This window comes from Lissotriton helveticus, chromosome 12 (assembly GCF_964261635.1).
Source record: "Lissotriton helveticus chromosome 12, aLisHel1.1, whole genome shotgun sequence".
In the NCBI taxonomy this organism is placed as follows: Eukaryota; Metazoa; Chordata; class Amphibia; order Caudata; family Salamandridae; genus Lissotriton; species Lissotriton helveticus.
The window spans coordinates 462,485,430-462,506,619 of NC_136073.1; the positions used below are offsets into that span (position 1 = coordinate 462,485,430).

The 21,190-nt window shown below is 49.2% G+C and overlaps 1 protein-coding gene across 1 annotated transcript in view; it reads right to left on the reverse strand.

Moving 5' to 3' along the window:
- AMFR (autocrine motility factor receptor) overlaps positions 1 to 21,190 on the reverse strand; it is a 320,402-nt gene that overhangs the window by 170,060 nt on the left and 129,152 nt on the right. Inside the window, exon 8 of the mRNA XM_078670185.1 lies at positions 17,196 to 17,306. Within this exon, the coding sequence (XP_078526311.1) occupies positions 17,196 to 17,306 (111 nt within the window). The remainder of the gene's footprint in view (positions 1 to 17,195; positions 17,307 to 21,190) is intronic.

A 21,190-nucleotide genomic window follows, 5' to 3' on the forward strand; every position in this document is an offset into this window, starting at 1 on the left:
GCCACCTTGACCCACTCTCCCTCCCCCGTCCCCCAATAACAAAAAAAAACAGTCTAAACCATTGCGATAACAGTGTAACACTTGTTATGAACAGCCAGTCAGGGGTGAGAAACACCCCTAAGGTTAGTAGGGTGTTGGAAGACCAAGGTCTCTGTCCGCGCCCACTCCGGAGCTGCTCTCAGGGGATGCCTAACGAGACAACCCCAGGACGACAGTGGCAGAGTGCTATGAGGAACCTCCAAAGGAAGGAAGGTCGGCCACGGCTCCCAAGGACGCCCCCAGACCAGAACCCACCGCACCAAGCATGGGGGGCCGGCCCAGGAACAGCAATCTGGACCAACAAGCATCCGGGCCATCCTGAGAAGCAGGGTCCGACACATGATCTTGGCTTTACCGGACATCCAGGAGGTAAAACCGTCACAGTGAGAGGGCCAAGAGGAGTATCACTACGCCCCGACAATGTCTACCAGAAGCAATCCACTCCCCTATTGTCCACAACCTCTAAAAATCATCAAGGACGTGGGGATATAGTCCAATCGCCGGGGGTGCAGCCGCCAACCCGCGATGGCAGGTAAGAGTCATCTGCGTCCTCTGGGCGCCCTCTCCGACCATGTCGAAGCAGATGGAGCCGCCTTATCACTGCAAGGCCTAGCAGGGTCAGGCCCTCCTGTAGATCCGTGATATGGCGTTGTCGATTGCGGTATTCAAAGCTCAATCCAAAAGGAAAGGTCCACCGATATTTAATCTTATCGTCTCTGAGCTTGGTGGTGATGGGTCTAAAGAGCAGTCTCCTCGCTAACGTGGCCGGCGCCAAATCCTGGTAAATTGTACAAGAGTGATTCTGAAAAGAGATGGAACTTTTCGACCTGGCAGCACCCAGAACCGCTTCTTTCACTTCGAAGGAATGAAAGTTTGCCAGTATGTCTCTGGGCCGCCTCTTTTCTCCGTGCTGTAGGGCCCCCACTCTGTGTACTCGCTCAAGCTTGATCTTTAGGGTCTGAGGGCTCAGGATTTCAGCGAAGAGACCCTCCAGAAAGGCCCCCAAGTCCAGCGCCTCCGCCCCCTCCTCCAGGTCCTTCAGGCGGATGTCATCTCTCCGCGCCCTATTTTCAAGGTCCTACGTCTTGAGCTGGGCCTGGAGCATCTGATCTTTAAGCGACCGCACCTCCTCCTGAAGCTCCGTCGTGAGCTTATCTCGGTCCTGGGAGTGAACCTCTAAGTCCATTACTCGAGTACCCACCGAGTCAACATCCTGCTGGAGAGAGGTGAGTTTTTCGTTCAGATCCGCCCGAAGCTGCTCTATAGAAGATTTAATGTCCTGCCCCAGGTCTTTACGTAGGTCAGATTTAAAGTCCTTGAACATAGCAAGGAGGTCCGCTTTCGTAAGGGCCATGGTGATAGATGCATCGTCAGCGCGTAGGGCTGGGCGTTTATCCGGAGCCTGGAAGAAGTCAGACACTTTGGTGGATACTTTAGCTGTTGACTTCTTGGGAGGCATGCGGGATGGCTCCGGGTGGTCTCCCCCGGCCACAAACCCGGCAGGCTCTGGGTTTACTCGACAGGCGAGGGGATCAGGGTCCTAGCAATTCGACCGGGCACGATGACCACTGAAGGAGGCCTCTCTCAAACATGGTAGAAGCAACTGAGGAGCGAGACCAGGGAGCGAGAGGCCGGCCGCAGGACTGAGGGGCAGCGGAACTGAAGCAGGGGAACGCCGCCACTCACCACTCTGGAGAAGTCGGGCACTGGGAGCGCCCCACCAACAGAGCTACCTCAGGACCCCCTAGGCTCGCAAGATCCCCTCTAGGTGTAAAGTGGCGCTGACATCCAGTGCTGTTAGGGGGGGCTCTGCAGAGCAGGGATCCCACGCTGGTATAGGAGTGCCACAAGAGGAGAAGGAGCGCCCGGGGGTAGTCTGCTGCTGCTAAGCCACAATCACCGCTATCTCGAAGTCGGGCATACCACATGCCAGCGTCATGGGTCGGGGCCACCAGGTGTAATGCCAGGGACAACATCGTGGCCCAAACCGGTTCCTTCAGGCCGTCCAAGCACCGCCAGTACCCAGGGAGATCCAGCCAGCCGCCAGGACAGGACACCAGGACAGCAGAAAACATTCACATGATCGCCGCCATCTTAGGGTCAGGCACCGGGCCTCGTGGTGCCTGCATCATCGGGGCCCCTCACCGAGGAACAAGGAGCACGCCCCTCCCTCGCGCCAGCAGCTGCCTCACCAGGAGTGCAGGGGACTGCGTAGGTAGCTTCAGAGGCGGGGGAGCGTCCCCGTCCGTGCCGCCGCTCAACATCGGGCGGCAGCCGCCATTTTAGATCGCAGCCCGAGAGCTACTCTGAGCCGCGGCAGAGGCTCCCCGCGATCCAATTCGCGGATGCGCACCGCCGGCTGTAGCGGTATTCGCTCCGCCACCGATTGCCGCTCTCTCCAGCCTCCGGGACCCAGGCCGGCGCTGCAAGCTCTAGACGTGCACGCGGACCGGGAGCTGACACCGATCACTCCCGTTCGCCCACCTTGCCCAGCCACGCCCCCCCCTTAACAACCATTTTAATGACCCGCTCCCTTCCAACTGCCTAGCAGCTTTCGCCCAATCCATTATTCCTAGCTGGACTACAATAATTAACGCCTTTCTCCGGCAGGGAACGATGCCAGACGCTCTAAAAGCCACCCAAATCCTCCCCATTCTGAAAAAACTGTCGCTGGATCCAGCCTCCCCTAACAACTTCAGACCAATCTCCAACATCACGCTCTTAGCCAAAGTGATGGAGAAATGTGTGCAGCAGCAGCAGCTAAGTCAACACATCAAAAACTACCACCTGCTCGATGACTTCCAATCCGGATTTAGACCAGGGCACAGCACCAAAACCACTATGCTCCACATCGTTGATGATGCTCTCCAAGCCCTTGACCAAGGCAAAACCTGTCTCCTAATCCTCCTGGACCCATCTATCTTCGGCCTTCGACACGGTCAACCATGAAAAACTACTCTAAAGCCTCAAACTCAGGAGGGGATTGGATGGCACTGTTCTAGAATGGTTTAGGTCCTTCCTCCAAAACCGGTCACAGAGATTCCTTATGAACGGCAACCTATCGGCACCATCCCCGGTCACGGTAGGAGTCCCTCAAGGATCAACCCAGTCCCCCACCCTCTTCAACCTCTACCTGGAACCGCTTACTGAGGTAGTACGCACTGTTAATATCTCCTATCATATGTATGCTGATGACACTCAGATCTACATCAAAACCTCATCTCTAGAAGAGATTCTTTCCCTGAACGAAGCCCTAAAACTCACTGTCCAATGGCTCACATCCAATGAACTCAAACTCAACCACAACGCAAAGAAAACAGAATTTCTCCTGATCTCCCCGCTCAATACCAACCTTGAGATTCAATCATGGACCAAGACTATCACAGCCTTAAACTGCCCACCAACCATCGTGGATTCGGCCAAATTCTTGGGAATCACCCTTGACAGCAACCTGAACATGCGGGACCACATCAATTTGATGGCCAAATCAGCCAGATTCCACCTGTGCTACCTTAGGAAATTGAAACCCTTTCTCGATGCTCCAGACCTAAAAATGGCAGTCCAAGCACTTGTCATCTCCAGACTGGAATATGGCTGTTCTACCCTCTCGGGATTACCCAATATCTCCCTGGCACCTCTAAGAGCCTGCCTCAATGCGGCCGCCAGACTACGCACCGGCACGAGGGAGTATGACCATATTTCCCCACACCTGAAAGCTCTCAACTGGCTTCCCCTGGAGGCAAGAATACAGCTCAAAGTAGCTTGCATCACGCACAAAGCTTTATACTCTAAATCACCTGCTTATCTGGCGCAGAAACTTGTGATCTCTGGAGGAATCAGAAACTCCCGATCTGCCAGAGACCCACTGCTCCAACCTGCGCGCTTTCGAGGAAAAAAAATGCACAATCGGGCTTTCTCTGGGGCTGCTCCAAGAATATGGATCTCTTTCCCACCTGACATCAGAAGAATCCCCTCTCTGACTCGCTTCAAAAGGGAGGCCAAAACTTTCCTTATGGGTAAATTTCTAGCGTAAACCTGGCCTCCACCATCACCATGGCCCAGATCTATGGCAGTCTATTGCCTTCCTTCGGATTATCTAGTTACCCCATCAGAAACTTGGATCCTTGTCTTGAACATTTGTAAATGTAATCTGTAATATGTTACTGTGTCATGAGTATTTGGATATGTAACCTGTAAATACCATACATGACCTTATCTCCCTCATGTATCCTGCACCTTGTCCCCTACAACTCGATCCGTAACTGGTTGATGTTAAACCTGTTCTGTTTTTTTTGCTATATTTGCGAGTAAAGCGCTCTGATACCCTAACGGGTCAAGTTCGTGCTCTATAAAACTTATAAATAAATAAAGAAATAATATTAAAGCTGCATTCTTTCCTTTGTACTACTAGAAAACATTCTTCTGCAGCTTCCTCAGGGGGGATGCATTAATCAAGGGAAAGGCAAGATTTGTTGTGTGATTTCATTCCTTTGCTTTCACACATGTTTGCCAAACTATTCAAAACTAACAATGGAAGAGATGCTAGACTCATTGTACTTAGGCTGCCCACTGTGAAGGGCTCCTCTACGGAAGCGTTAAATTTAAATTGAGTGACTGATGTGGACAGTTCCAAGAGAGGCATCACCCAAACTGCTAGTCTGTTCCACAGATTAGAAGAAGTAAACTTTGTAAAATAGGCTGCCTTACAAAGAGGATGCAAATTTGAAGTTCCCATACCCTTGAGCTGTTAATGCGCAGAAATGTATTACAGAAAACAAATGTTCTTACAATGTGAGAATCAGTAGAATCGATGCTTGTGTGTCTACTTTGCTTCTTTTCTGCAGGAGGGTGAACTGATTACTCAAACAACGGTAGAATTTCGGATGTGGAGGATCTGGTTGACCGAGAAGAACAAGTTACTTACTTTCGGTAACGCTTTTTCTGGTAGATACAGTATCTGCCTGTGGATTCCTCACCTTGTGAATATCCCCTTGCGTCAGCAACATTCGGAAATTATTTTTGTAGCTTCGCGCCAACGTGGATGACGTCACAGAGGCACGGCATCGCGTGCGACTCCGATGACGTCACCGACACCATAATAGGCCCACGCCGGGGTGATGACGTTAGTTCCGCCCTTTTTTCTGTGCCTTCGAGGCACACGGACGGACCGACAACAGTAGATATATACACAGTATACAATAGTCAAGATAACACACACAGTGTAAGGACAATGCAGTAATTCAAGAAGAATAACATATATACATTAAAACATTGCCATTATCTAAGGTATAGAAGAGTGGACAACGGGGAGGCGGGTGGGCATGTGAGGAATCCACAGGCAGATACTGTATCTACCAGAAAAAGCGTTACCGAAGGTAAGTAACTTGTTCTTCAGATAGATACATCTGCCAGTGGATTCCTCACCTTGTGAATTGAGTCCCACAGCAGTCCCCACTCCCGGAGGAGGGTGTCCACTGTCCTATACCAGAAAATCTTGAAGGACAGAGCGCGCAAAATGGCCATCCCTCCTCATCTCGCTATTCCAAGCAGTAATGCTTTGCAAAAGTGTGGAGGGAGGCCCATGTCGCTGCTCTACAAATGTCCTCTACAGGAACACCTCTAGACAAAGCAGATGTTGATGACTTTGCTCTAGTAGAATGAGCCCTTATACCCTCTGGAGGTTCCTTTCCAGCCAGGGCGTAGCAGATCTTGATGCATAGTATGATCCATCTTTAGAGTGTGCGCGTGTGCACAGCTCGTCCTTTCTTGTAGCCAGCAAATCCCACAAAGATCTTGTCATCCACTCGATAGTCTTTAGTTCTATCAAGGTAAAAGCTCACCGTCCTCTTAGGGTCCAGACAGTGAAGACGCTCTGCCTCCTTAGAAGGGTGAGGGGGGAGGATAGAAGGTAGATAGGGTAATGGACTGTCCTAAATGGAAAGGAGTAACCACCTTAGGCAGAAAAGCAGCACTGGTCCTAAGAACCATTCGTTCAGCATGAATGGTCAAGAATGGAGGCTTTTAACTAAGAACTTGAAGCTCACTTACCCTCCTTGCCGAGGTAATTGCGACAAGAAAAACAGTCTTAAAAGACAAAAGTCTCAAAGGACACCTGTGTAAAGCTCAAAAGGAGAACCCATTAAATATGTAAGGACTAGGTTCAAGTGCCATTGAGGCACAATAAAGGGAGTAGGCGGAAACTTATTAGTTAAACCCTTTAAAAATCTCAGTACAACGGGAGATCTAAACAAAGATGGTTGATCCGGTAAGCTGATAAAGCTGATAAATAACCTTTTACCGTAGCTACAGCAAAACCCTGCTGTGCCAATGAAAGTGCAAACTGAAGTATTTCTGACAACCGAGCTCTCAAATGATCAACAGAATTCTCTCCACACCAGGATACAAATTTAGACCACCTATATGAATAAATGGACTTGGTGGAGTCACGCCTAGCCGATAAAATGACATCCACCACATCAGGTGGGAGAGAAAAGGAATTCAGGTTGCCCCGTTCAATCTCCATAGTGAAAAGAAACAGGAGTAGGACCCATAAACCAAAATGGGACTGGGTATGAAGTATATATAGAACACAATGTCCCAATAGGTAACAAATTCACAGGCAATTAAGTTATGTATGCAAAAAACATTACATATGAAGGAAACAAGGAAGCTCAGTTAGTTAGTACATGGCTTGTAATTCACCAATTTTCAGAGATATTTACACATGGAAATACAGTTGGAAGCAGCACTGTACAAGAAAAAATCATGCAACAACCCAAGAAGCACTTGGTGACAAGGTGATGTGTATAAGTGAGAGGTGACGACGCAAGTGAAAGATGAACAGCATGAACGGCGCAGAGTGACAGAATTATATACAGTGATGGCTCAGACGATAAATAAATTCAAGTTGTTTTAAACACATTAGATCACAGTTATGAGCCAAATGTTGTAGTGCGCCAAACAATTGCGCTGCAATGTCGACGGCGTTTCGATCCTCAATGAGTTGGGATCTGCTTCAGGACAGGGTTGAGGAATTGATGTAGTGCTGCAGGGGGACAAAAAGTCAGTATGAGGACCGAAGCGAGAAAAGGGGAAACGAGTGAGCCGTGTGAAACACTACTAGACACATGATGAGTGCCAAGATGTAACAATGATTCAGCCAATATAGTCTGGGGAGGAGTCATGAAGGGATCGAGTGATTTGAGTGGTAGGGATCATGCATTGCACAGCGCCTGAGCTAAGGGGGGGGGGGGGGGGGCGGTGGGTTAGAGTGGTTGGTCACGATGTGGAAGGGGCGAAGGAAACGGCAGGAACGGGGAGGTAAGGCATACCTGGGGTTCGGATGAGCACTGGTTCAGTTTTGTACCGAGTAGTCTATAGGCGATCAATTCCACGGGTAACGAGTGAGTAAAAGGCAAGATTCAAGGTGGAGCTATGATATGGGGGAATAATGGCGAGACAGAACTAAAGGCACGACTTACAACTGAAGCATCATATGCGAGGCAGATACGGTATTGTGTCTTAATCAGCGTATCTGAAAGCGAAAGGGGAGACCTGAAAACATTAAGGGTCTCACCCTCTGTATGGAGATCGCAAAAGGACAACCAAGGTGGTTACCACTAGCCGGTATAGCAAATCATACCTGTGTAGAAGGCGTCCCTGATGATACAGGAAGCAGCGTCTGAAAAAGGGAACCGGGTGTCAAACACTCAGAGGGAGACAGTGGCTAAGAAGGGAAATAGATAGTGAGGTATTCAGGTCTTGGTTACCTGAATCAATCTGTACTGCTGCCGGAGTGTAAATCGCGAGCGAGGGTTCCGAACTGCAACGAGGGAAACTAACACACCGGAAGGAATGGAGCTCGCTAAGTTAGCCAATCGGGGAAGGGGTGGGCGGATGACGTGGGGCGTGGAGGGTTGGGCATGGGGATGGAAAGAGAAGAGGGCGCGTGCGAACGTGCATTGTTGTACATTGAAGTAGGAAACCGGGAGCAATGAGACCTTTGCAAAACCTTCATGGAGGTCTCATGCAATGATTATGGATAATATTGGACTGTGCAAAGATATAGCAACTCTATAAATATTACTGAACAATGTAAAAAGGTACAGCAATTATATTAATACAAGAGCCAATTTAGAATATATGGTTAGTTCGAGTTGAATAAACATTTGGTCATTGTTACATCATAAGGCATCAACATATCTATTAATCACTCAATGAAACTGGCATAATCATAGTATCATGAACCAGATCGATCATATGAACAGTGGAACTAGGTTCAATGGGGTCAGAGTTAGGAGAATGTTCAGTATAGGGAGGACCTTTCAAGAGGTAACAGTACTGTTCCACTCATCAAGAGTGTTTAGCCCATGATTTACAGAGTCAGCCAGGGAAATCCATTTGCATTCTGCTCGATTTAGTAAATCGGTTATGTTCCCACCTCTAATGGGGAGTTTGAGATGTTCAATAACCTGCCACCGCAGATCAGTGTCCCGATGTTTATATTCAATGAAATGTGACACCAGTGGTGCCGAAAGGACCTGGCAATTTATCCTGCTCTTATGTTGAATTATCCGCTGTTTGACCATTTGGGTGGTTTGGCCGATGTACAGAAGATCGCAGGCAGTGTCTCTGGACATCCTCACGACTCCCTGAGATCTCCATGGTGTTGATACCACTGCCTGCGGAGGCACTGCTGGAGTGCCCATATGTGCCAGCGTGCATGGTTGACCAACAGAATGCAGGAAGCCATCAGACCAAGCAGGTGAAGGACCTTCAGGACTGGAACGACCGCTCCATTGAAAAATAAAGGAATCAACTCCTGTATGTCGCGAATCCTTTGAGGAGGAGGGCATGCACGACACACAGTTGTGTCCAGTACCGCACCTATGAACAGGTTGCGCTGGGAGGGCACCAGGTAAGATTTGGGTACATTTATCGAAAAACCCAACCTGTGTAACAACTGAGTTGTCTCTTGCAGATGATGGAGCACTATCTCTGGAGACTCTGCTTTGATCAGCCAGTCGTCCAGATAAGGGAATACCGGAATCCCTGACCTTCTGAGATGTGCAGCCACCACAGCCATCACCTTGGTGAAGACTCGAGGCGCAGTAGTAAGACCAAACGAAAGGACCGCAAACTGGCAGTGTTGCGACCCCACCGTAAAACGGAGATACTTCCTATGCGACTTCAGTATTGGGATGTGAAAATACGCATCCTGCAAGTCGATCGACACCATCCAGTCCTCTTCCAGCAGCACCTGAAGAACCTGTGCAAGGGTGAGCATCTTGAACTTCTCCTGCTTCAGGTAAAGGTTCAAGATCCTGAGATCCAGGATTGGACGAAACCGGCCATCCTTCTTGGGAATCAGGAAATACCGGGAGTAGCACCCCTGACCCCTTTCCTGCTCTGGAACCACCTCTATCGCACCCTTTTTGAACAGTATCTGTACCTCTTACTGAAGGAGCAACAGATGTCCTCCGAGCAAAAACCCTGGCAAGGAGGGTATTTGGGAGGGAATTCCCGAAAGGGAAGAGCATACCCATTCTCTACGAGATTAAGAATCCAAAGTTCTGATGTAACCGATGGCCAAGCCCGTAGAAAATAAGTAAGCTGACCCCCTACAGGACCCACATGATCCGGAATGGCGGATCTAGGGCTGCTTTGCTGTTGTAGGTGGGGGGTGGGTATTAGAGGAGGAAGTAGAGGAGGTGGAGGCTTGACATCCACGTGGAAGACCCCTTTGTCTACCCCTGTAGGACTTGTACAAAGGATTTTGTTGCTGCTGCTGCTGTTGGTTCTGGTTATAGGTATGAAAAGTAGACCTTCCAAGACCCTTGTACTTCTTGGTGAAAGAGCCTCTAGTCTGCAGACCCAAAGATCTTGCTGTCGCTCTATCATCTTTAAACCTTTCCAAGGCAGCATCAGCTTTCTTCCCGAAAAGGCCTGTGCCATCAAAAGGCAAATTCATCAGAGCAGCCTGAACATCAGCTGAAAACTCGGAAGTCTTTAACCAATCAGCTCTTCTAGTGGCAATCGAAGACCCCATGATCCTAGCCACTGAATCCGCCGTGTCCATACCACTTTGTATGACCTGACGAGCTGCAGCCTGTTTGTCTGCTGCCTCCCCCTGCGGGACGCGGATAGCCTGACACGGGGGCCCACTGCCATCGGGGCTCTCGGAGGAGAAAGGAGTGACGGCAACGGACCGGGGCTCGCTGCCAGCCGGGGCCCCGGCGTGGAGCGAGTCCCTTGAGGCCACCTGATTCTGCGGAAGGATTCGGGGCTGTCATCAGACCTGCATGGGGCGTGGAAGGCCCGAGGGAAGCGTCCGTAGCCCCGCGGGCCTGCCCCCTTGAGAGGTGATACATCCTGAGACGCGCCCGTTACCGTAGGGGGCCTCTGAGATCTGCGGACTGTCTGAAAGTAGGACCCGTGTACAGAGGCAGGTGAGCCCGGCAGATGGAGAGTAGGTGTGCCCTCTGACCTTTCTGTGCTGGACTGGTGGAGTGGTGGTTGGACGGAGGGGACGCCCATGGCGGCGGGACTCCCTGAGAGCCTGCAATTCCTGGAGGTGAGGCTGCGGTCCGTTGTGGAGTGTCGCCCCGAGTGGCCTGGTATGAAGCTGCTGCCAGGGTTGATACGGCGGGGGAGTTCCTGGGAGCAGGCAATGTGGAGAGAGCCCGGGAGAGCTGCAGGGACGGAGCAGGAGCTACTGCAGATAGCTGTGGACTACCGGGGGGTTGCTGGGGCCCTCTGGTTGACTGCCGCGTGAGCGGAGTGGGACTGCCTGGACGTGGCATTGGCATTGAGTCCCGCCATCTTGGACACTCCGGGAAGGGCATTAGCGACGTGAGAGCATCGCAGTGGTGGGTTGAGGCGGACAGTGGGTGAGTTGGAACCTGGCAAATAGACCGTGTGGCACCTTCATCTGCACGGATTGTTGCGTGGGGCTCGAGGAACTTCCTTTGCGGCCAGGGGAACCTTGAGGGGACTTTTTTCTGATGCCCACGATGCGTAAAGATAAAACACCCCGGGCTTCGCAGCCCAACACTATAACGCAGTATACTACGCAGCCGCTCCCCTCGCAGAGGATTACGCACCAGTCGGGACAGGATGAGGGGGACCCGACTCCTGAAGAGCCCTCCCAGGCAGAACTGTTAAAGGCGATTCAGGGGTCCCATTCGGCCCTGGAGCGCCAAATTGAGACGGTATCCATCGACGTGAATTTATTACGGACTGACCTGCGCAAAGTGGCTGACAAGGTTGCGGAGGGAAATATCACGCAATTGCAAGGGGAGGTGGTGTCCCTCAAAAAAATGGTCTCGCAACTTACTGCCACGACAGAGATGCTGGAGCGGACAGTGGAGGATGCGGAAGGGAGGGCACGCCGAAGTAACATAAGGGTACTGGGAATTCCAGAGCGGGCAGAGGCAGGCAACCCAGAATGCTTCCTGGAGCACTGGACTCATACTGCATTGTGTCCTACAGGTCTGTCAGACGTATTCGTGATTGAACGAGCCCATAGAGCGTTGGTACCGCCGCCGAGGCCCGGAGCTCCACCACGGGCCCTCATTGCCAAGATCCTCAACTATCGCGATAGAGACTGCATCCTTAGAGCGGCGAGGGAGTCTGCAGATCTAACGTTCGAAAATGCAAAGGTCTCCATTTTTCCGGACTACACCCAACTTGTCCAGGAACAGCGGAAGTCCTTCTGGCAGTTAAACAAAAACTCCGGGAGTTGCACCTACAGTATATGCTGCTCTACCCGGGTAAACTGAAGGTTATTTCCCAGGGAAAGGCGCACTTCTTCGAAGCCCTGGAGGAAGTCTGGGAGTGGCTTGAGATTAGGGGGGATACCCTTCCGCCGGGAGGAAACCGCAGCACATGGGGAACAAGACCGTGGAGGAGGCGTACCAACAAGCGAAGACGGTGGTTCCGCACGGATGGGGGAGAGGAGGGACGGCGAGTCACGGTGGGGGAGGATGGAGCCCTCCGCCTGGATTTGATGGAGTCTGACCACTTGCCAACGGAATCAAAGTCTCCCCCGCCGGAGGAAGTACTCGTTCCGGATACGTTACATCCCACCACGGATATTATTTCACCTTCTAGTACTACGATTCCTGAGACGGCTGGGGCCGATATCGGAAGCCCTATCATGAGGAGCATAACTGGTACTGTATGGCTTGATAGACTCTGAGACTGGTGGCTGGTCAATGGCTGACCGGGCGGGGGCTACTACCTAAAAGGAGGCTATTCTCAGTCTACTGCTTCAGAGGTCGGGCGGCTTGTCAGAGAGCGAAGGGTTGGACACACAGTGGAATCCTTCACTGTAATGGCCTGCGTCCTGCCTTTATGATCCGATAGCGGCCTTGCTGGGAGCTGAGTGGGGGGGGGGGGGTTTCTTTTCTCTGTTGGGAGGTTTAGCCAGGTTTGGCAGATGGGGGGGCTGTGCACGTCCTGGCACCAGCATGGGAAGGGCATATCGGCTGGTTGTGTGGTTGCTAGGATATTGCTCGTGGGGGGGGGTCGGGCAGGGGTTGGTGAAGGAGAATGTTGTAGGCATCGCATGTATGACACTTCGGGCACGGGGTTGGAGGGACACTGAGGGTAGCGGTCTGTGGGGCGGCGGGATACATCGTCGAAAATGGGGTACAAATTTATGAGCTGGAATGTGAGAGGACTAGGCACATGCACTAAATGATACAGAGTTCTTTCTTTGCTTCGTAGGCACGGAGCCTCCACTGCATGTCTCCAGGACACCCATCTTACAGACGAGGGGGCACAGAAGTTGGGTAAAAAGTGGCAGGGTCAGGTATTCCACTCCTCTTATTCTACGTATGCTAGGGGGGTGTTGATTTGGGTGGCGCCTGGGGTCCCATTCGCAGTCCAGTATGTAGAAGCGGACATTCATGGCAGATACCTCCTTCTCAGGGCAAAATTAGATGGTAGGAACATTGTCCTTTTGAATACATACGCACCTAACGTGGATGATCCGGGCTTTTTTCGGGCTCTCCCGGACATCCTGATTTACGATTTGGGAGCTCCAATTCTTTGGATGGGGGATTTCAATTGTGTTTTGGACCCGGTGCTAGATAGGTCCCCGCCACGAGAGGGCACAAAACCCCGAATGACTGCCCAGCTTCAGGAGGTCATGGAGAATATAGGGGCCGTGGATATTTGGCGTCAGACAAACCCGACGCAGCAAGTTTACACCTGTTTTTCCCCCACTCATAACACGTACAGTCGCCTTGATAGGGTTTTAGTTGCTAACGCCGCGATTAACATGTCCATTGAGGTGACACACCAGGCACGCTTTTTATACGATCACTCCCTGGTGGCATGCATGGTACGATGGGGAACTCCGGTTTCCCGTACACGCACTTTGAGGTTTCCGGTGGATAACCTTCGTGACCAGGTGGGGAAGGCGCATGTGGAGACGGCACACGGTGACTATGTAGACCTTAATTGGGAGGAGGGTGGCCTATCGCTGGCCACCAAATGGGAAGCCCTGAAGGCGGTGGTGAGGGGAGCCTGCATGGGACTCCCATATGGAGTCCGGAATCAGCTTCTACAGGATCTGCGGGCGGCAGAGGACGCACTATTAAATGTCCAAGCCGCTGCGGCTCCTGACGACCTGCAGAGGGAGGAGGAGCACGGGGCCCTTGGTAAGGTTCATGATATTCTGGACCGCCTTGACAAGTATACTCTTGGCCAATATAGGCAGCGTCTCCATAGGTAAGGGGACAAGTCGGGGCGGCTCCTGGTTTGGATCCTTCGGAAAGAGCATACCCCGGAACGTATTGTAGCTCTGCGAGACTCCAATGGGGACGTGGTACATTCGGAGGGTGCCATCCTCGAGGCCCTTAGATCCCACCTCCAGCAGGTATGCACTGCGGACCCAGACATATCCGCGGCTTCTTATTCCCCTTATCTGCAGGGACTGACCCTGCCATCCCTCTCCACAGCGGACCAGGAGGAACTGGACCTGGCACTGATGTTGGGTGAGGTGCGGGCAGCTTTGGCCCGCCTACTGCGTGCGAAGTCTCCGGGGAGTGATGGATTCCCACCTGAGTTTTATCAAGAGTTCGGAGACACATTGTCGCTTCTCCTCGTACATCTCCTCGTACAGGTCTTTGCTGAGGCCTTCGAGAACGGATCTCTCCCGCAGAGCATGTCCAGTGAGGAGATTTGCATGATCCTTAAACCGGGAGGGGACAAACTCGACCCTTCCGCGTATCACCCGATCACCATGATCAATACAGATGTGAAAATCTTGACGTTATTGCCACCCGTCTGGCATCACATATGTCGCATTTGGTCCACCCGGACCAATGCGTCTTTATTCCGGGGCGTAACACCGCCATGAACCTACGGCGCTTGAATCACATCACGCATGAGGTCCAGGGGTCAGAAGAACAGACGGTACTAGTATCCGATACAGTGGACTGGGGTTACTTGCAAGAAGTCCTCCGAGTGATGGGTTTGGGCCCCAATTTTTGCCGCTGGATCTGTATCCTATATAAATCGCCCCGGGCTAGGGTACGACCGGGGACGGCACGTTCAGAGGAGTGGCAATTGGGACGGGGTACACAACAGGGGTGTCCCCTCTGGCCACTACTCTTCGCCCTGGCTATAGAGCCTTTGGCTGTTCGGATCCGTTCGGAGTTAACGCAATGGGGCATACGAGTGGGAGACACCTGTAATATTATCTCCCTGTATGCAGATGATGCCTTGTTTTACCTGAGGGCCCCGAGAGAGGCGCTTCTAGTGTTGCTCCATCAGCTGGATAGGCTCGGAGATGCGTCAGGACTAAGACTCAATAGACACAAGTCCCTGATCTATCCGTTGTCGGGGCTGGAGTTGGTGCCCTGGGAGGATTTGCCGGAGCTCGGATTGCGTTGGGAAAGAGATAGCTTTCGCTATGTGGGTATTCATGTGGCCTCCACGGAGGCGCAATCACTGGCCTGCAATATTGATAGGGTGATTAAGTCCCTGCAGCGCTCTGTGTCCTTCTGGAACACCCTTCCGTTATCTCTCATGGGTCGGCTGGCCGTCGCTAAGATGGTGATGCTGCCTAGGACACTTTACATACTTCGGAACACGCTATGTCCTCTTCCCCCTAGGGTCTTACGGACTCTGAATATTCTCCTTACGTCCCTACTCTGGGTGGACCGGCGTAGTAGAGTAGCCCTTCATACGGTGGTGCGCTCTTATGAGGAAGGAGGCCCAGAGGCGCTTTGATTTGTATTATTATGCTGCGCAGGGGGGCAAGTGAGACTTTGCCCTACGTTGTGAGACACACGGCGAGCGTTTGGCACAGATTCATAGAGAAGTTGTTGCGGACAGCGCCCTTCCACAGGGACCTGCCGATTTGGATCCTGGCACCCATGGTGACAATGGAACAACATATGTTTTTCCGCGCCTGGCGGGTGGGGGGCTGTGAATCCCTAGCCCACCTGTACCCCACCGAGACCTTTCTGACCTACGAACAAGCGGAGGAGGCCTTCAGTCTTCGGAGGGGGCAGTACCTGCATTATCAGGGGCTGCGCGATGTAGTGCGGTCGCTCTGGGCTCAGTATCCAGAGGCGCCCCCAAAGACTCACACCTTGAATATTCTGCTGTCTGTGGCAGGGGACATACTTATTTCCCTACTATATGATGCCATGCGTCGGGACTGGGCCCCGCCGATGCCACCGTCGTTGGCGGCCTGGGAAGCAGACTTAGGTACACCACTCGACCAGGGGCAGCGTAAGCGAATAGGGGCCCTCACACAGAAGGTATCTTGTAACGCACGCTTTAAATTAATACATTTAAATTTCCTGCACCGCACCTACCTCACTCCAATCTTATTGAAGCGATATTCCCCAGACAGGGGTGATAATTGTCCCAGATGTAGCGCAGAAGGGGCAGGGTTCCTGCACTTGGCTTGGGACTGCCCGCTAATCCAGAGCTTTTGGGCGAGCGTAGTAGATCACATTGTGCCACGACGGGACTCCGTATCACACCGACACCTTTGCACTGCCTGTTGGCGCTGGTCCCTAGGCCAAAGAAACGAAAGCTGTCCTATAGATTAATGCAATTGATGTTGGTGCTGGCAAGACGCAGGGTGGCTATCACTTGGATGAGTCAGAGGGCCCCTGAGATACCCACATGCATCAGGGATGTGCGGGAATGGTCCCTAGCAGAAGAAACACATATGCAGAGTAGCAGGAGGGATGAGAAATTACAAGAGGACCTACTGGCCTGGCGAGCCATGTGTGCTACAGGATTGGGGGGGACGGGTACACACTTCCCACAGCGACTCTGAAGGAACGAGTGGCGAGCTATTCTAGCCGCAGGGATCGGGTTCTGAGGAGGAGGCAAGGGGAGTCCCCTAAGGTAAAGTTAGTATACTATGTAGTGTAGGACTGGTTATGTACTCACAATGATGCTTATTTCTTGAATGTTATTCTGATATGCCTTCTGGGTGATCGTGTATCTCGGTGAAGCCTCTAGTCAACGTAAGTGCCTTAATGAGTCGTTCGATGTGAATACGTGCTGTTTTGATGCCATTTGGGGGGGGGGGGTGTTTTATGTCCGTACAATATAAAAATGAAAAATAAAGTTTTTAAAAATAAAAATCTCTATTCTACAGTATATTAATCTGGTGGGAGTTCATGAAGGAGAACACAAAAGTTCCTTGAGTTGAAATGAAAATAAAGTGATATTTGCTTAGACTAGAATGTTGAGCAAATGTCAATGTTTGAATTAAGGGACTGCAAATGGTGTGAACCTACCTGCAATGCAGTGCAGCAATGTGTAAAAGTGAGAAGAAGTGAAGGCTATAGAGAAGGAAGAGCAAGGGGATGGAAATGGGGCAGAGAGATAATTAGTTGAGGTAAGTAATCTAGCGGATTACAGATGGCCAAAGTGTTGCTCGAGAAACAGTCTTCAGTTCCTTCCTAAGAAGCACTAGAAGGGGGCTTGAAAAATCTGGGTGGGGAGGCAGTCCAGGTCCTCAGAACATAGCAAAGGCTTAGGAATTAAGCCCTGCTTTTTCTCGAGACGAAAGTTTAATACAGTACTCCACTTCATACTCCATGGTATGAGGGTTATTTTAATAATGAAAGGCTTATCTTGAATTTTATCAATAGTCTCTCCCTCCAAGTACCTACTTGTGAAAAAGGTGTCCACATGGTAGCTTCCGTGCAGACTGCATGGAGTCCCAGCAAATGGCACAGTCATCATTATTAGCACTGAGTTCTTCAGGTGTGGCAACAGCAAATCTATAATTGTTAAAAGATGAACAGTCAAATGAAAGAGGTAGTTAACAATTGCTTTTCCTGTATAAAAATCCAGATAACCCAAAACACGCAGTCGACATGATGGAAAGCATTACAATTACCACTTTACAGTATGCCATTTCACAAAGGTTACCTTTAACCGTTTTATAGTTGTGTACGAAAACATTAACTTTGATACTTTGATGTAGAAACTATCTAAAATAGTATGGAAAAGTTCAGCAAAATGAACATGGAAATACAAGGCTGCAGAAAATGTACTCACCTGTTGCAACAGTACATATCCTTCGTACTGTGCACCAATATCTCCACTTTGTAGACAATATTGAACAATGGGTCACAGCTATATGAGGTGTAACCAGAGAAGAAATAGATACTTGCTTGTAATCCCGGCTCTCCATTACAGAAATTGTTGCCAAATTCATGAACAGTGAATAGTTTTGCCTCTGTGACATCCCCATGCCTTTTTACATTATTTAAACTATTCTTATGGTGCGATACCAAGCAACATGAGAGCATGTGAGAGGGCCCCTGCAACTACCCCCAGTTGTGCAAAAGCGGGGGACCCTTCTAATCACAGAATGATGCAACATGCAATTCAATGCACTTAGGAGAAAGTAGTTGGTCATCTTTCTTGTGATCATTGACTGAACTGACCTGACTAAGCAGTGCTCCCTGATATGAGATCCTATTGCTGTGTATTAAACATAGCACAAACATTGCCTAGTCCTTGAACAGTGAAGGTGTACTAAGCACAGACAGCTAGGGCAGCTACATGCTATAAGGCCTCAACCCCTAACCTCCCCCACCCCACGTCTGTGGCACATAGCAACAGTCCCGATGCTTTGAGATGTGATGGAGCAAAGTGGGCGGCCTAGAGTGACAAGAGTTTAACAGGCCATCAAACGAGGAAGGGACAGTCTTAGTCAGATATCCCGGCTGCAAGCTTTTGTGCTCTGTCTCTTTGAAGTGCTTAAGTACATGCCCATTAAAAAGAGCTTTCCTGCGTGGTTAGGGACTACATATGTCTGATAAAAATGACAGACCCAGCCCAGGACTGGCAGAAGAACACAGTGCCCCAGCAGAACATTGAACCAAGAGTAGAATTGTAGCAAGTATAGGTCCGTGTATATTTCCTCCGAGACAAACCACCTGATGGGTCTGTTCTTGTATGGCAGCTTCTAATGTTCATGTGTGGGCACCACCAACTTGCCTGGAGGGAAGGCTCCAAACCACTGGTGGACACTAAGTAAATTGCACAGGGAAACCTACAGGTCATTAAAGAGGCATTCTAATTACCATAAGAATGTGACAGAGAGATTGGAAATAGTGCCCTTGTGCAACTACATAATTCCTGTGCTATTAGCAGGGAGCCATCCTTAGGGTAGTATGATGGTAAAAGCCAAAAAAGCTTGAGCAGAGCCATAGAAATAGAAAATGTGCAACATAATTATCCAACTGAAAGAAAAAAAAGTGCTCTCGAGATGAGCGTAGACAACGGGGAGGGCAGACCTAGGTGCAATGACCAGCGATTCCTTAATTTTCCATTTAAGGCAGAAGAGACTTCAACCAAATTACTCCTGAAATTGTGGAATACAAAGACCTTCCACCATAAGGTTTTCTCATCCTTACTAAGAGTGGCCCACGGAGTACAAACCCTTTCTTAGAGAGGAAGCCAACCCTAGGTCAATATTAGCTTGGTTGTTGAATTTTCGAGACCAGGATAACTAATTAAAACACACTTGCAAAGGTTCCCAAGTTATGTTGGATAAACAGAATATAATGGCCTTTCCTGAAGTCACATAACTGGCACACAAAACAATGGAAATCCCATCATGAAGTGAAGCACTGAATTACCCAGAGGAATAAAGTCAAACGTGAAAGATTTTTTGCTAACCCCCTGGAAGCATTTCAGACCAATTATGCCAGCCTAAGAGTACATTCTGACCCTCTTCAGGCCATGTAATCCCCAATATTACAAAGGGAGAGAGTACTACAGACAAAGATTAATCACACCCTCAGGTGTCTCAAAGAATGTTGGCAAATGAGAATAAAACTTTGATGGGATCAGTTTTCTGAACTAGGTGATAAATGGTACTATACAAAACATCAATAAATAAATCCAAATAAATGCAGACCCCAATGGTAGAGGTTAACTAGTTTATAGTTACATCATGAGGGTCAAGTAATCTGCTTCTGAATGTGTATGCTGCCTGGAGCAATTCACAGTCATTTTTAGGGCTTAAATGTGGCTGTCCTTCTTGCAATTTTTCCATGATTGGGCAAAACATTTGGCATGATTAGGCAGAAAATTTTAACTATGCATTGCACAATTAGAAGGATAGATGCTCCCTAAAGAAAAATGTGAAGTCAGGCATGACTAAAAGCACTTCTAAAAGTGATGGGAATGGCTGGCGTGATAGACAAATAGTGAGAGCAGCACCCGTAAAGTCGTTTTTTTCCTTCTATTGAGTGCCATATAAGCCTCAAAGTAGCAGTGATTGTGTTCACACAGGTTTGAACACTATAACTTTACCAATTTGGGTATGACCTCATCCAGAGTTAATAAATAGGAATCCATGAAGTAATAATGCAAAGGTCTGTATTAAGGAAGGAACTAGCTGACAAATATTGGTTGAACAAGATGGCTGGATGAAATATAGCACTCCCTAAATAAGCCCACTCGTAGCTACTATAGGCATAGGCAAGGGGACAAATAAGGTATGAAACTCACTTGACGCCCCTAGTTACCCATTCCGTAAATTGTGAATGAAAAGGGCTAGGATTAATTCACCCAGGGTGCAAACAATAGCTTCAAGAAATACGGAGTGAGTTGTAAGCCCAACCACCACACTCAATGTCCAGGTATAAGGGGCACCGGACAGAGGTAAGAGACTAAAGTGACCATGGAACAAAGGAGGTTAGAAGTCCTTGCTCACTAGAGTGAGTATATTAACAAATGCAGACAATGAGAATAGGGAAAACCCCAAGCAGAGATTGTTTCCTACTGGAATTTCGTCAGAGCACAGCATATGGAGCTATACCTGAATGCATATGAAACCGGATGCCACTGGTATCCTTGAGAGAGGTAATTAAAGCAGAAGCATATGTGCCTTATAGATGCATTTCCGACAGAAGGTTGTACAGACTACTTTCCATCATGATTAACATAACCATACATATATTCAACAAATTAGTGGTCTACTATTTTTATGCTCCTTTACAAGGTTCCCAGGAAATGGTAAAAAACGGGTATTAAATTTCAGAGTGCGGGAACTTGAACAGTGGCACCAGATAGTGCTGCCCACTCTCAACATTCCTCTTAGCGCTGGCCATGGAGCCATTGCAATATGCATGACAGATGGCAATGTAAAGATAAGGAATACATATGGAGGATCCCAAAAACAATGGATCTATACACAAAGGTAAATGCACATGTGTATATTTACTACTACACCAAGGTGTAACTTTACACTATTTGATATTCAACATTTAAGAACATAGATGTACATCTTGGTGTAGACTTTGATGTCCCTAAATTAGGGGGTGGGGCCTGCTACAGCAGACTTTAAAAGTGTAAAATTACTACTCACACACAGGTGGAGATCTAGTCTAAGGGAAAGTATAGGAAACATTTTTTAAAGTTTATATTTAAATAAAAATATATATTTATATTTTAAAGTAAACAAATGTATATTTATTTACATTATTTTTTAATCTATGAATATTAAAATGTTAAAAAACGAACTCAAATTATATGAAATAACTAATTTAAATATATTAAATATTAATTTAATGTTTAAAACTAAAAAATACCCCACACATTTTTTTTATGTACAAGTAGTACATTGTTAAAAAATTATGTCTAA